The 15,571-nt window shown below is 43.3% G+C and overlaps 1 protein-coding gene across 2 annotated transcripts in view; it reads left to right on the top strand.

Moving 5' to 3' along the window:
• rgs3a (regulator of G protein signaling 3a) overlaps positions 1-15,571 on the top strand; it is a 201,497-nt gene that overhangs the window by 75,584 nt on the left and 110,342 nt on the right. For both annotated transcript variants that reach the window (XM_078549779.1, XM_078549780.1), the window contains one exon: positions 10,511-10,642. In XM_078549779.1, coding sequence (XP_078405905.1) covers positions 10,511-10,642 — 132 coding nt within the window. The remainder of the gene's footprint in view (positions 1-10,510; positions 10,643-15,571) is intronic.

The following is a 15,571-nucleotide window of genomic DNA, read 5'->3' on the forward strand; positions in this document are numbered from 1 at the left end:
TCCTCGGCTCTAGTTTTCAATCATGTCGATGTATCTTCACATCTGGCTATAGACCCTGTGCTCGGTAGTGTATTCTCCTTTGCATCCCTCAATCCCCCTCCTCTGGCCTCCTGATGCCTGGTGTTCTGCCCTTCCCGCGCAGTTTGCTGCTCCTCAGCTCCAATGGCCTCGATTTCTGAGGCTGCTGCACCATGCCTGGTGGTCAGGCTGAGTCCAAACAGCCTTGCCCACTGCTCTGATGCCTGCATGAGACCAAGAGGGTGATGATCCCCTGAACTGGCAAGTTCTTAATGTTGACTCTTCCCCTGACCTGTGATGGGCTGCTTCAAAAGGAGAAGCTCTTTCACCTGTGAGCAGTGCTTACACTTCAGAAACGTTTCTGGCCTCCATAACTCACTCCTGACTTGGTCCATACCTGCCTTCAGCTGGTCTGAAGCAGGCAACTCCTAAATGCTGCATGTCTCCAGCAAATTGAAAAGACTTCAGAAAGATACGCTTTTAACAAGGTCTTAATTGCCTTCGGCAGGAGCATGGCTAAGTTTGCAGGCCTGTGCTCTGCCCCCAATGTCCTTGCAAAAATTTTAGGTGAATTTCAGGGAGGTCAACACACAGGACATTTAGTGCCTGAGTGGCACTTAATATGGCAGGCCTTCCCTAAAAGAGGCAACACACCGTTCTTGCCCCTGCCACTTCCGTTAAAATACAGCCCCATACTTTTATTGTTCTTTGCAAGTACAGGAAACATTCCAGTTACAAATGATGTTGCATCTCTTATTGCTAGCCAGACAAATTACTTAAGTGACATTTTAACTCCAAATATGGAGCGCTTAGGGCCCTTCACTCCATCCCAGCACCCACCCCGGTGAAAAAGTCAGCGGCAAGGTCTCCCTTGCTCTGGAAGGTTGTCCTCCAGCCATTTAATGGTCATCAGGCTGTTAATTGACATCAGCTGGGTCTTCTGCCTCCATCTGGGGAGGATGTCCTGGCTCTGAGAGCTGCCAGCCAATCACATGGTCGGCAACTCTCTTGTCCCAGCAGTGCCACCAAGAGCAGTGGCCACTGCTGGGACTGCATCCAGCCCCAAGGGTGAGGAGCTATGAAGCCAGAGTTAAAAACAAGCAGTGGGTGGTGTTCAGAGGGGCCAGGCTCAAAGGCTTGGGCAAGGGGGATGGGGGTGGTTGCTGAGGTAGACAGGAAGGGTTAGGAGGGGAAACGTGGGGTCATAAGACTTTGGATGGGTGGGGGGCTCTCCAAAGAAGGTTAACCCCCCCCCACCTTTACCATCACCAGCTCGTGCAGTGAAAGCTGCTAGGTTGGCTGCTGGTCGTGGGCCTATCCCATCACTGTTTAAATCCTATTCATTAGCCACTTAAGGGTCTCAATTGGCCCAAGAACAGAAAATCCACCTGATGCTGCACTTGCACTGGCAAAATTGGGCCCTGGTGGGTAAGGGGCAGACACAGTGACCATTGCATTTTGCTGCTGCCCGCCACCCCCCACAACCCCCCGCCACCCCACCCACCAGTCCCCCACCACCACACCCCCCAACCCCACCACCCCCACCTGCAAAGTCACTGCCAGATGGCTGTAAAATCCAACCCATGGGGTACTTTACTTCACCAAAATATTCAGTGTACATTTGACAATATATTTACTTAAAAGAAGGAACACATTTTTTGTAATAACTGAATAATATGATGTTCAGAAAATACTTATTTTTCCTCAGAGGAAGTTGAAGATATTTTGCATTTGACTGGCTTAAATTGACTACCCGAATCAGTGAAAAATGGACAGGATTTTAAATCAATGCCAACATTAAAGACTTCATGGGATGTGGGCATCACTGGCTGGGCCAGTTTTTATTGCGCAACCCTAATTGTCCTTGAGCAGGTGGTGGTGGTGAGCTGCCTTCTTGAACCGCTGCAGTCTATGTGGTGTAGATACAGCCACAGTGCTGTTAGGAAAGGAGCGCCAGGATCTTGGCCCAGTGACAGCATAGGAACGGCGACATATTCCCAAATCAGGATGGTGAATAGGAAATAAATTTCTTATTATTTAAAAACGTCCTGAAGTGCACAGATAATGTTTGACACAAGTGGCTTTGAAATACCAGAATATGGATTGAAGAAAGTGAAGGTGGAGAATAACATGTTGCAGGAGCATTCTTCCAGAAATACACACGTCAGCAGTGAACATTTGGGCTTTAAAGCTTTTAATGATGTTCTGCCAAGACATAGGGAAAAACTTTCCACTCCGTTAGGGGGGATGTGCAGGAGCGGGCGTGGGCAGGTGCGCTTCCAATTGGCGCCCCGATTGGGGGCACGCCGCCATTTTACGTGGGTGAGCCAATTAATGCCCGCCCAGCCCAGCGTGACATCCGCTAGGAAGTGCTATGCACTCCCCGTGTGGGCGGCGGGGGGATTCCCTCACCCGAGAGTGCGCTCTTTCCTGCATGCGCGAGAAAGAGCGACTCATCTCCCTGAGGCTCAGTGCCGCCTCAGGGAGATCAACTCCAAATTTAAAAATGTTAAAGAGACAAAAACAAAATTTTCCTGACACTGTCACATGAGTTGGGCCATGTCCATCACTTTTAGCGAAACCTTTATTAAATATTTAAAAACCCTCATGAAACTTCATCCCGCCCGTGGATGAGGTTTCAAGCTTTTTCTTAAGCCCCCCCCCCCCCCCCCCCCCAGGGCTCCCGGCCCTCCTACTAATCCTAAGGTTGGACGGGCAGGTCCATTAATTATGTTAAGTACTTTTTAAATGGCCTCAATAGGCCGTTGACAGGTCGGCAGGAGCCACAGCTGATTCGGCTGCACCCTCACCGACCTGAAAATGGAAATGGCATCGGGAGTTCCCCCCAACATCATCCCGCATAATTTTACGTGTCGGTGAGTGGGCCCCATCCCCCGCTCGCCAACAGGAAGATCCTGGCCATTGTGTTCTGCCAAGACATGCTGTTGGCTACACATCTTTGGCCTTTATCAGAGGACATGTATTTTGACTTTAGATAATTGGAACATTTTAAAAGCCCATACAATATTTCCATCCAGTAGGATGTTATATAATTGACAATCCATTTTAAAGGCCTGCATTTTCTTGATGTGACTTATGACTGAATTGGTTATTAAGTCACAAAGTATTTGCATTACTCGGCAGGACTGTGACTTACCTAACTGGCATGGATAGTCTTGTTGCAGAAGACGAACAAAAACAAATAGTACTGACAGCTACAGTCAAGGCCTTCTCCAACCCTTGCTCTCATGCCCATGGCTCGACAGCAGATTCCATAAGCAAACTGAGGGGGCAAAATTGGGCAGCTTTGAAAACGGGCTGAAGGATCTCCCACTGATTCCACTGTAGCCAGCGAGCAAACTTCGTGCTGTTTGCTGATTTCATTGATTCCATAATAAGGTCAGAAGTGGGGATGTTTGCTGATGATTGCACAATGTTCAGCACCATTTGCGACGACTCAGATACTGAAGCAGTCCGTGTTCAAATGCAGCAAGACCTGGACAATATCCAGGCTTGAGCTGACAAGTAACATTTGTGCCACACAAGTGCCAGGCAATGACCATCTCCAATGAGAGAATCTAGCTATTGTCCCTGGACATTCAATGGCATTATCATTGCTGAATCTCCCACTATATCAACATCCTTGGGGTTACCATTGACCAGAAACTGAACTGGGCTAGCCAGGTAAATACTGTGGCTACAAGAGCAGGTCAGAGGCTAGGAATCCTGCAGTGAGTAACTCACCATCTGACTCCCCAAAGCTGTCCAACATCTACAAGGCACAAGTCAGGAGTGTGATGAAATACTCTCCGCTTGCCTGGATGAGTGCAACTCCAACAACACTCAAGAAGCTTGACACCATTCAGGAAAAAGCAGCCCTCTTGATTGTCGCAGATCCACAAACATTCACTCCCTCCACCACCGACGCACAATAGCAGCAGTGTGTACCACCTGTAAGATGCACTGTAGGAACTCACCAAGGTTCCTTAGACAGCACCTCCCAAACCCACAACTGCTACCATCTAGGACAAGGACGGCAGACACATGGGAGCACCACTACCTGAAAGTTCCCCTCCAAGTCACTCACCATCCTGACTTGGAAATATATCATCATTCCTTCACTGTCACTGGGTCAAAGTCCTGGAATCCCCTCCCTAACAGCACTGTGGGTGTACCTACACCACATGGACTGCAGCAGTTCAAGATGGCAGCTCACCACCACCTTCTCAAGGACAATTCAGGATGGGCAATAAATACTGGCCCAGCCAGCGATGCCCACATCCCATGAATGAATAAAAAGAAATGGGGGAGTGAGGAACGGACAAAAGGGCAGGTCTGTGGTAGGGCGGTAGACAAGAGAGATGAAATGACAAAAGGGATAATGGTGCAAGGCAAAAGGAAATTGTATTGGGACAAGTAAAGAAACAAAAGATGGAGGTGTAAACGGGACTAAAAGAATCATCACTAACTGCAGCTGACAAAAAAACAAAAATGGGGACAAGAGGTTATGATCTGAAATTGTTGAACTCATTATTGAGCCTGGAAAGCTGCAGAGTGTCTCACTAACAACAATAACTTGCATTTATGTATCATTCTTAAAGTGGTAATACTCCCATCTGCTTCACAGGAGCATTATAAAACAAGGTATGACACCAAGCTGCATAAGGAGATATTAGGGCAGATGACCAAACACTTGGTCAAAGAGGTAGGTTTTAAGGAACGTCTTAAAGGAGGGAAATGATGGTGAGAGGCAGTGAGGTTCAGAGAGGGAATTAAAAAGAGTTTAAGGCCTTGGTAGCTGAAGGCAAGATCACCACTGGTGGAATGATTAAAATTGGGGATACTGAAGAGGGGGGAATTAGAGGAGAACAGATATTTCAATGGGATTTAGGGCTGGAGGAGTTTGGAGCTCAAAGGAGCATTACTACAGGGTGAAACTGGCTGATTTAATAAGTGGGCACAAGGAGCAGTCTGAGGAACAGCAAATGAGCTGACATCCTGAAGGCTGAGCCTGTAGCTTGTAAAAATAAGATGGGGAAGCAGAAGGATCATAATGAAAGAAATCAGCTGATCTGGCTAACCTCCTGCTGAGTGAACATGTGTCCATACTTCAAAATCATGACCTGAGTTTGACATCGCTTCCTGCTGTGTCCCTGATTTAGCTGACCGAGCACTGAGGCTGAGAAAACGTGGCACTATGTTGAGGCACGAAAGGGAGCTTGTGCCAGAATTGCAGGCGTAGATGCAGACTAAGGCTCATGGCACAGACCTGTTGGGCTGACTGTCTTGCTTCTGTGCTGTAATATTAATGTAATGTATTAAGGTTGAAGAATGAGAATTACTTTGACAGCTGAATTTCATTTTAACCCACTCAATCCATCCCTACTGGTGGTCTTTTGTCACATATTCCACTACATCATTTGACAACATTACTAATGAAATGTATTGGCCAAATCAGCAAGCACTTAACTATATATAATCAGTAGAGACACAGGCATATGAACATGCATGTAATCACCATAACAGAAAAAATATAGTTAACTTATTATGTAGATTGTAACTATGCATCTTAAATTCATTGGCTTTAAAAAACTGTTATGCAATTTTTGTTTCATTTATACACTAGGGAAGTTGTAATTTATCAGAGTTGGAAATATGGCTGAGATATATTGGAGCCTGCTTTTTTTAGGTTACTTGCATAAGGCCTTGCGCTTCCTGTTGAATATAAAATTGATGGTCATTGTGATTCAGCAATAATTACACCAGCATTGAAGCACGCAGTATTGGTGTCTGTGCTTCCAGCTGCAGAATTATCATTGTATCTTTACAAAGATTAAAGCATTAAAATATTTAAAGTATTTAAAGCACAAAAACAGGTCATTCAACCCAACTTGTTTATGCCAGTATTTATACTCCAAATGAACCTCCTCCCAATCTACTTCATCCTACCTATCATTGCCTCCTATTCCTTTCTCCCACATGTACTTATACAGTTTCCCCCTAAATGCATTCATGAAGGAGAGTACAGTGTCATTGACGTGCATGAGCTTAGCTCCAACTGTACTTCATGTCTTTAAGTTCTTTTAAAACTGAATATAAACACCATTGACTTTCTAAGCAAATGCAGTGTACTTGCCTGAACCATTTACAAAGATCATACTTGGTGAATTGTAACTGTTACGACCGGGATGGGAGGAGTACACGAACTATCCAGCCCCACTACTCCACAGGCCGTACCAATAATTTAAATGTTTAACTATACCTCTAGCACACAGAAGAAAAGAGACTGTGACCAGGCTTCTTTCAAAGACTCACAATTATTAATTTATTTTAAAACAAAACTTCTGGCTAACACACAATTGTAATCAGGAAGAATAACTATCTATCTCTTCCTAAAGAATTCCCCCAGCGCATACACAGACAAACGAAGGACAGATAGAGTCTCTCTGCAGAGATGGGCTTTGGAAGACAAGCATTATAAAACAAAGGATAAAGTCTGCAGGGTCTCTACACCGTCAGCCTGGAGTTTTCTCGTGTGCAGACAGGCCGCTGGCCCTTGTGGATGCCTGGAAGTTTTCACTAACTGGCCTAGCTTTGCAGGTCCAAATGCAGACTGATTACACTCAGATGAGGGCTCTCTGGCTACAGCTTGATAGCCACATACAATTTTAGGTAAGCTAGAGAGAGAGAGAGAGAGAGAGGGAGCCAGTCAAGGTGGCCTTCCTTTCTCAGCTTGTTCTCCAACAAGACTTCCTTCAAAACAAGCAGCTTCACAATTTAAGTTATTTTTCTCTCCCATGTGATTGCCTTTTGTTGCTTCCCAGCATTTCATTAATTAAAGGGTTTTGCAGTTCAACACAAACAAACAACTCCTTTTCAAGAACCTTGTAGGTCAGGTGACTTTTTTCAAAGAGATCTGCTTGTGGATAGTTCCCAGGTGAACTTAGGACCTTTTTTCAAAAAAAAAAAATCCCAGGTTAGCATCCACATGCCTAGATCATGCCAAGATATGATTCTAACATAACATACAATTTTTAATCCTTTTGTATGAAATTCCTTTGCCTTGTATATTAACAAAGGCATTAAGCTGTTTAAAAAGATATTGAAAGAATCAGGTTAATAATTTGTACCTAATACATGCGCAGATTAATTTCAAGATCCAGAAATTATGGATATCATATGTAAATGTTGCTGTGTTGGGTCCTACTTTTATGACATTTGTTTCTGAAATTTGATACGAATCTTTAAATTATTGAAATAGTTACATTTGCAGTGTAAAAATATTTTTGATGAGTAGGCTTGTATAACTCGGCAAGTGAACAGATTTCACGTGTGGTTTACCCAAGAAGGACTTTGTATAGCTACATGACTTCTATTCCCCCTTATATCCTCTTCCTCTAGCTATGAAGGCCAACATTCCATGAGCCTTCTTTTATTGTTTTTGTACCTATCCATGGTATTTTAATAACCTATGCACATGAACCACCTTGATGTTGGGCATTCCTCCACCAGTCTGTGACCTCTCATTTTTGTTGTGTGCCAGCTTGTCCTGCATGGATAGAGATGGAGAGAGTGTAAGCAGGACACCTGCCAGGCCAGATGAGAAGGATGCCTGGCATGTGTGGTAGTGAGTGGTGCCATGGCCGGGATGAGGGCAGGAGCGCAGGGCAGATGAAGGCGTATGTGAGAGAGTGAATGGTAATGCCTTTTGAACTGGCAGTGAGTGAGGGCCCTGTGGGTGTGTGATGGGTTTGTGAGTGTGTGAGTTGAGAGTGATGAGAGGAGTAACTTACCCTGGTGGAACAGAGGAGATCATCCATCCCCTTTCGGCATTGGCTGGCTGTCCTCTTTTGCAGGGCGTTGGCGCTGACCACTGCTGCCACTGCCTCCCGAGCTGGATTAGTGACCTTGATTGTTGGTCTTCCTCTAGAGCGGGGTTAGACGACTTCCACTACACCCAGTAGGCGCCTGAGGGAGGCACTGCTAAATTTGGGAGCAGCATGTTTCCTCCATTTGGCAGCCATGACTTGCAGCAGCTTTCGATCCCTTAGAGACTACCGGCTCTGTGCAGGGACACCCTGTAAATATGGTGCCTGGATTATTGAAGGCATGAGGTGACAGCGGGGCGGGTGAATCAGAGGCTGCCCGCCAGCGATCCAGAGTCTTTCCCATTCATGTGTTATCGAGAGGCAGGATGCGCTGAGAAGGGGACGAAAACCTGTCATTGCAGCTGGCCGGTAAAACGACTTTCTTCCCACCCGCCTACTGCACTTAGTGCAAATCTGGGACAATTCCGCCCAATGTCTTTTCCATTAGAAACCCTGTCATTTCTACAAGATCCACACATAATTCGCTTCACATCGAGATAAAGCAGACATGAGTTTCCAGGTTCAATTGCAGAAACCGGCAGAGGTTGATTTCACAAGCTCTGACTGTGTAGAAACTTTAAGATAAAAGCAAAATAATGCGGATGCTGGAAATCCAAAACAAAAACAAAAATACTTGAAAAAACTCAGCAAGTCTGGCGGCATCTGCGGAGAGGAGCACAGTTAACGTTTCGAGTCCGAATGACCCTAGATTTTTCTTTTCCCACCTATTTCCATTATTTTTAAATGTATTTCCATCCATTGTTTTATCTCTACCTTTTAGCCCATTTCGATCCCTTCACCCCACCCCACCCCCACTAGGGCTATCTGTACCTTGCTCGTCCTGCTTTCTACCCTGAATTAGCACATTCCTTAGATAATATCACCACCTTCAACACCTCTTTGTCCTTTTGTTTGTGACATCTTTTGGTTATCTCCACCTATCACTGGCTCTACTTGTTCCCCTCCCCCCCCCCACCCTTAAACCAGCTTATATTTCACCTCTCTATTTTTACTTAGTTCTGTTGAAGGGTCATTCGGACTCGAAACGTTAACTGTGCTCCTCTCCGCAGATGCTGCCAGACTTGCTGAGTTTTTCTAGGTATTTTTGTTTTTGTGCAGAAGCTTTGTCTGATATCTCAGCTTTGGATGGAACAATTTCCAGTTTTTCGCACTGTGTGAAAAAGAAAAGATTGTGTAAGCCATATTTCAGTTTCAGGCAGGTTTTTAACTCACCCATTTCTTCATTGTGCAATGCTGTGGAGTTCAGTATAAACATTCCCATATCTGGCCTTCATAACAGGACCAAGATAAAGAAGGAAATAAGAGGCACACAAACTAAGACAGTGCCACTGAAAAAGACCACCAACTAGCAAGTACTATTCTGCCAGATTCTATAAACCATTCCCCTCTTTCAAAGATGGAAGAGAAGAGCTCTGCTTAAGGAGATTATGGGTTCATTAAGGAGCCTTTGCTGAAACTCTTGTAACCATACTCCAAACATATATGGCATTAGAATTCTCAGAACCTTCTAAATTGCAAATGATTCCATGATCTTATTTTTCAGATGGTATGCAACCAAAGGCATAAGACCTTTGTCCATTAGAGTCAAATTTTCAGGAAACTGCCACAGCACCTTCATTCTTTGTAACTTAGCATCTTTCCTATCTTACAGGATGAAGGAGAAGGCTGGCTACCCAGTGACAAGGGCTATCCCTTGACTCCATTTCTAATGATGGCTCTTCATATGCCCTCCACTGATGTTAAGGAATGGCATATTAAGGCTCATGTTTAAGTCCCATATCATGGTGGAGCATACTATAAGCAATCTGAAGGCATGCTCAAGAGAGCATTGCAGAACAAACTAGCTAGGATCTGCAGAATAGTTGTGGCAGCTATGTCTTGAATAACCTTGTCCTGATGAAGAACCTTTCATTGGCGATCCTAGAAGAGCAAGAGGAGCCAATAGTGAGCATTCAGCAGCCACTTGATCAGCAGCAACAGGAAGCAGGAGCAGTGAAAGTCTTGGAACCTGAGTGAAACATATTAAACAATATCTAATAAATATTAAAAGAAATCCAGAATACTGCAGATTCTGGAAATCTGAAATTAAAATCCAAAAATGCTGGAAACACTCAGCAGGTCAAGTAACATTTCTGGAGAGAGAAACAGTGACTTTTCGTCAGAACGAGAAGATGTTAAGAGATTAATGGTTTTTAAGCAAGCACAAAGCTGGGGGAAAGGGGGCCAGGGAAAGGATAAAAGGGTAAAATACCTATGAAGAAGGGAGGCCAGGAGTGATTAAATGGCAGAAGTGATGAAGGTGTAAGGCAAAGGAGGTGATGTTGAGACTAATATAAAAACAAAAGATGGGTCTGCAGGAGGTGTGAATGGTTACAGCAGAATAGCAGAGGAAGGGAACGTGGAAAATATGCCAAAAAGAAGGTTCCTATAGCCTTAGAAATGGTGGTAGAAAGGCAGATAGACTTCACTCAGCAATTATGACTGCAATGAAGTGGCTTTTTTCTATGTTCAGTTAAATATAACCCATATGATCTTGCTTTACATCAGAATTTTATATTTCTGCAAGTGCTGATGTTGACCAATTTGTTATTTTTTTTATTCAGAAATCACAGAGCAGTTTGAGTTTAGAGGCATACTCGACCAAGCAAAAAAGGAAAGTGTGTCAGTGTTTAATGGAGAACATTATCAAACAGAAGCAAGAACAAAGATCAGCAGCAACTGAAACAATGAGCAAGGTAAGTCTTTTTACATAGGAGCAAAATAATCTTGCTACTGTCAGAAGTATACATTTTGCAGAGATTACTTGTTTATGTTCTTGCCTTCTATATTTTCCAATAATTGAAAGGGCTAAGTTTTCATCTTCAGCTAGGCAATTTTTGCAAGAAATGCAAACAACAACAAATGGAAGGAATGTGACATATCCAATAGCTTGAAAATAAAATATTGTGACTGAAAGATTCACATTGATGAAAAAGGTCTATCCCATCAATAATTTTGTTTCTATAATTTTCTAACGCTATGTCAAAAAAACCACTATCAAAAGTAACTTGAATATTTTGTCTTTGTTTCCTGCTTGGGAGTGCAACTTGTTTTAGCATATTTTGGCCTTATTTCAAAATTTGAGAACCTAGGTGACAAAAATAAAAAATATTGCATTTTGTATGGAAACTGACATTTATTATAATTAAAACCTCAATTATACTACAGATGTAACATTGATGTCATGAGGTTCTGTTCAGAAGCTACAGTGTACTCAGAGTCACAGCCTAAACTGACACTGGAGGGAAGAAGGGTTGAGAAGCAGTCCTCAGGAACGCTCTCTGTTTCGCTCCAGGGTTAGATTGGGTTCCAACTTTTTAGCTATACTATAACGCTTGCTTCAGTGCCATTTTGCAGCATTACTAAAGTTGAATTGTAAATGTGGTCAAAGTCATTAAAAGCTAGTTAACTTTCCTAGCTCAACATGCATAATTCAATATAAGTTGTCATAAAATAGGAAGTAGTAAATACGCACATTGTGTTATGAACAATGTATAATTTTAAGTTGAATATAAATATATATTTGATAAGAAAGATAAAAATTGTTTGAGTTTCATTTAGGTTTTGTTTATGAACCTTGTGCCTGGGAGCTTTCAGGATTTATGGGTTTGTTGTATATATACATTTTTAATGAGGTCTTGTAACCCCTGACGCGAAAGAGATCGGTTAAAAGGGGTTGAAAGTACAGTGATTTTGAAAGAAAAACACAAAGTAGAAGAGCTTTACTGTTGCCTAGTAACAGTGATCCAGGGGCACAGGCACAGAAAAAGACAGGAGTTCAGTGAGTAGATGTCAGAGAGAGAAGACAGGGATTTTAAAGCTCTCTGAGTAGAAAAACTCCAAAGCTAGTGGGTCACGTGTTAACTGAATAATCAGTTATGGGACTCAGTAAAATGATCAGTTTAGCGGAACTGCTATTGGAAGACTGAGTTTAGGGAACTCACTTGTTTGCTCTGCAGGTGAAGAAACAGTGAGTATAGAATGCTTTTTTTTGGTGTCTCAGGGAGAGACACAAGTTGGGTGAGAAGCATCAAGTGAATGCTCAGGAAATTCACTGGAAGAAAACCATTTGAAATTGTGCCGGTCCCAAGCGAAGTAGCCTTTGTGTCAAGCTAGTGGTAACTCTTCACTGGTTTATGTGCCTGTAAAGATATTGCTGGAGTAAAGAAATAGTGGGAATTTGAATCGTTTTCTTGGGTTTTGAGATCTTTCCAACCTTTTTGTTTGGCGTAATATAATTCAATCTTCCTGTTTTAATAAATATTTTATTCTTTGTATTAAAAGTTCATCAGCAGATTCCTGTGAATTTGTTCAGTAACTCCACAGTTCTTTTAAGAAAAAGGTAGGATCTATGAAGTCAGGTTTCACTCTGGGATTTGACCTGCCCACTCTTAACAGCAGCTGGGATTGTAACAGTTAAGATTACTATTGTAATTAATGTTGACTTTTGGAAAATGAAATTTTCCCTGATTGTATTCAAGATGTACACACAGTGGGGGGAGTATTACTTGCCTGCACAAGGTGGGAAAGGGGATGGGGGGCTGGTAAAATCTCAGGCAGATGCAGGATTGGACCAGCTTCCTACCACAAGCAGGCAGGAAGCCAATTTGAATATGGCCCTAGTAAAGATGATTTTACCAGGCCATTAGCATTTTGCCGACAGCAGATCAGCCCACCACGTGTGGGGAGGCCGCTGGCTAAATGAAGCTGGTCTCCCAGCGGCAGCCCAGGGCGAGATTTTTTTAAACAGAGAGAGGGTTGAGGGCAGGGAAGGGGACCCCCCATGGCCCCAGCAATTTCCTCAAAGTTTCCCCTCCGTCAGCAGCGATTTTATTTTTGTAAACTATCTCAACCTACCTCCAGTAGGCTGCAGGGCCCCTCTCTGTTTCAATAACTGCCACCCACCCATGAGGCGTTGCTGACACTCCTGAACTGCCAACCCTCTGTTTGGGCTGGCAACTCCCTGGGGGTGCGGTGGTTGGCGGTGGGAAAGGGGGTTGTGCAGATGGCTGCCTTGGGTAGGACCAGCTTATTCATCTGCTACCACCCATAAAATGAATGCGGAAGTCTTGCCGTCCAGCCGCACATATTGCTGACCTGCATTTCCGGCTGATGTCGGCACCTAGCCAATCTCAGCAAAATTCGGCTAAATATGTATACTACTTCACCAATTTTTCAGGAAACGACCTTAGGTATGCATTAGCATATTTGTCTGATACTGCAAAGTCAAGAGAAAATAATCTGTTTGCTTCTACATCTCATATGCCTATTCGCATTCAGAAGACCAGAATGATATTATCCCTCAATTTGCTGTTTACCAATGAAAAATAGCTTTATTCTATTGGTCTGTCAAAATGTCTTTGATATTTAAATTCAGAATTATTCCTGGCATTATTTTATAAACTCTCTTTACTATGGTAATGATTAATAGCTTTTAGGGTTAGGTGAATATTGATAAATGCATTTTTGTTCAGCAACAAAGTATGGATCAAAGCTGAGGTAATGTTCACTTTTCCGGTTCACTGGAGAGGAGGGCCATAATTTAAATGAGTCCATTTGGCCCAAGTTGACTCAGAAGTTGGTTTTCTCGCCCTGTTTGCTAAGTATCAGTCAGTCTTGAACCATATTGATTTTTATCTTGTGGTGGATGTATATGTTCAGCCAAAATTCAGTCAAAAACCACAGCTTAGATGTTCCAGGATGAGTTGCTGTGAAAATAATAACTAAGAAAATGATTTTTTTTTTAAGAAAAAGAATGTTCAGAAATTCTTAAAAGCATCATTGGGGAATTAGAACTGTTTTTACAATGCTTCTGTGAGCATTTTAGGATATTAAAGGTGTTATACACATGCAAGTTATTGTTGTTGGCAGGCCCAGTGGGTTATCTCTTCTGAGGTGTGGGTTTGAAGTCAGTCTGCATTGATGAGTTAAATATTACTCCCTTTGCTCAATACAAATGCTCTATGTGAAATGAATTTGTGCAATTGGAACTGAGTACATAGCGGATATTAAGTTGGAAATTAAACTTGTGAATACAAAGTTGTTTTATATACTGAAAATTGGAAAAAAAATCACACTGGTAGTATAGTCAACAAAAGGAAGGAATACACAAAAGTGCAAAAAATAGTGTGTTCCAAGTGACTGGGAACCATATAAACGGCAAAGCAAGTCAAAAAAAGACAGCAAGAGCTGCAAAAGGAATATGAAAAGAAACTTGCGTGGGATACCAAGATCAACACACAGGGGAGAATTTTCCGCACATTGGGCGGGCTGGTTGGGAGCAGGCGTGGGCGCGTGCGGAACCGATCGCCGCCCATGATCGGCTCCACGCTGCCATTTTATGTGGGCGGGCCAATTAAGGCCTGCCCAGTGTGACGCACAGCCGGTGGCGTTCAGCGCTACCTGTGCGGGTGGGGGGAGGAGGGAGAGTCGGAGCCTGCACTCTTTCACGCACGTGCGAAAGCGCAGAAATCTCCCTGAGGCACGGAGCTGCCTCGGACATTTAAGTACATATTGAAATTTTTCAATTAAAGAAAGATTAAAATTATTTACACATGCCCCATCATGTGAAAGTGTCACATGAGCTGAGACATGTTTGTCAATTTAGCAGAATTTATTTATTGCTTTTATTAAACCTTCAGGAAACCTCATCTCGCCCGTGGATGAGAGTTCCTGAAAAACACGAAGGCCGCTTGGGCTCTTCACCTGCCGCCGACCTTAAGGTTGGACGGGCAGTGCTGATAATTATCTTAATTACTTCCCTAATGGCCTTAACAGGCCTTTGACAATTCGGCAGGCGCGCAGTCGCCTCTGACGTGATTGTGCATCATTTTATGCGTTGGCATGGCCCCTGCACACTGACGTCAAAATCCTGGCCACAAGGTTTTACCAGTTAGAAGAGAGGTGATCGTCAAAGCCAATGCAGGTCCTTTAAAAAAGATACAGGTAATATTGCAAATGAGGTAAGGAAATGGAAGACTTGTTTAATAATTCAAGTCTCACCCCAGGGCATGAGTGCAGTACTGCGAGTGCTGCGTTGTCAGAGGTGCAGTCTGTTCTGTGAATGCCAAAGGTTTTATGGCACTATTTTGAAAAAAAGCAGGGGCCTTATCCTCGCTGAATACTTATCCCTCATTCAACATCACAAAAACAGATTATATGGTTGTTATTACATTGCTGTTTGTGGGAGTGCGCAAATTGGCTGCCATGTTTCCTACATTACAGCAGTGACTACACTTCAAAAAGCACTTTATTGGCTGCAAAGCATTTTGAGATAGCTGGTGGCTGTGAAAAGTGCTATATAAATGCAAGTCCTTTTTTATTTTCATTACTTTGCGTCAGGATTCACCATAGAGGACATTCCAGGGAAATTAGTAATAAATTAAGGACAGGAACTCACTAAAGTAAGAAGTTCATAAGAAATAGGAACAGGAGTAGGCCTTTGCGCCCATCGGGTCTGCTCCACCATTCAATACGATTGTGGCTGATTTAATTGTGACCTTAACTCCACTTTCCTGCCTGCCCCTATTACCCTTGACTTCCTTGTAAGTCAAAAACCTGTCTAACTCAACCTTGAATATGTTCAATGAGCCAGCCTTCACTGTTCTACAGGAAGAGAATTCCAA

The sequence above is a fragment of the Cetorhinus maximus genome, chromosome 10 (assembly GCF_964194155.1).
Source record: "Cetorhinus maximus chromosome 10, sCetMax3.hap1.1, whole genome shotgun sequence".
NCBI classification, from domain to species: domain Eukaryota; kingdom Metazoa; phylum Chordata; class Chondrichthyes; order Lamniformes; family Cetorhinidae; genus Cetorhinus; species Cetorhinus maximus.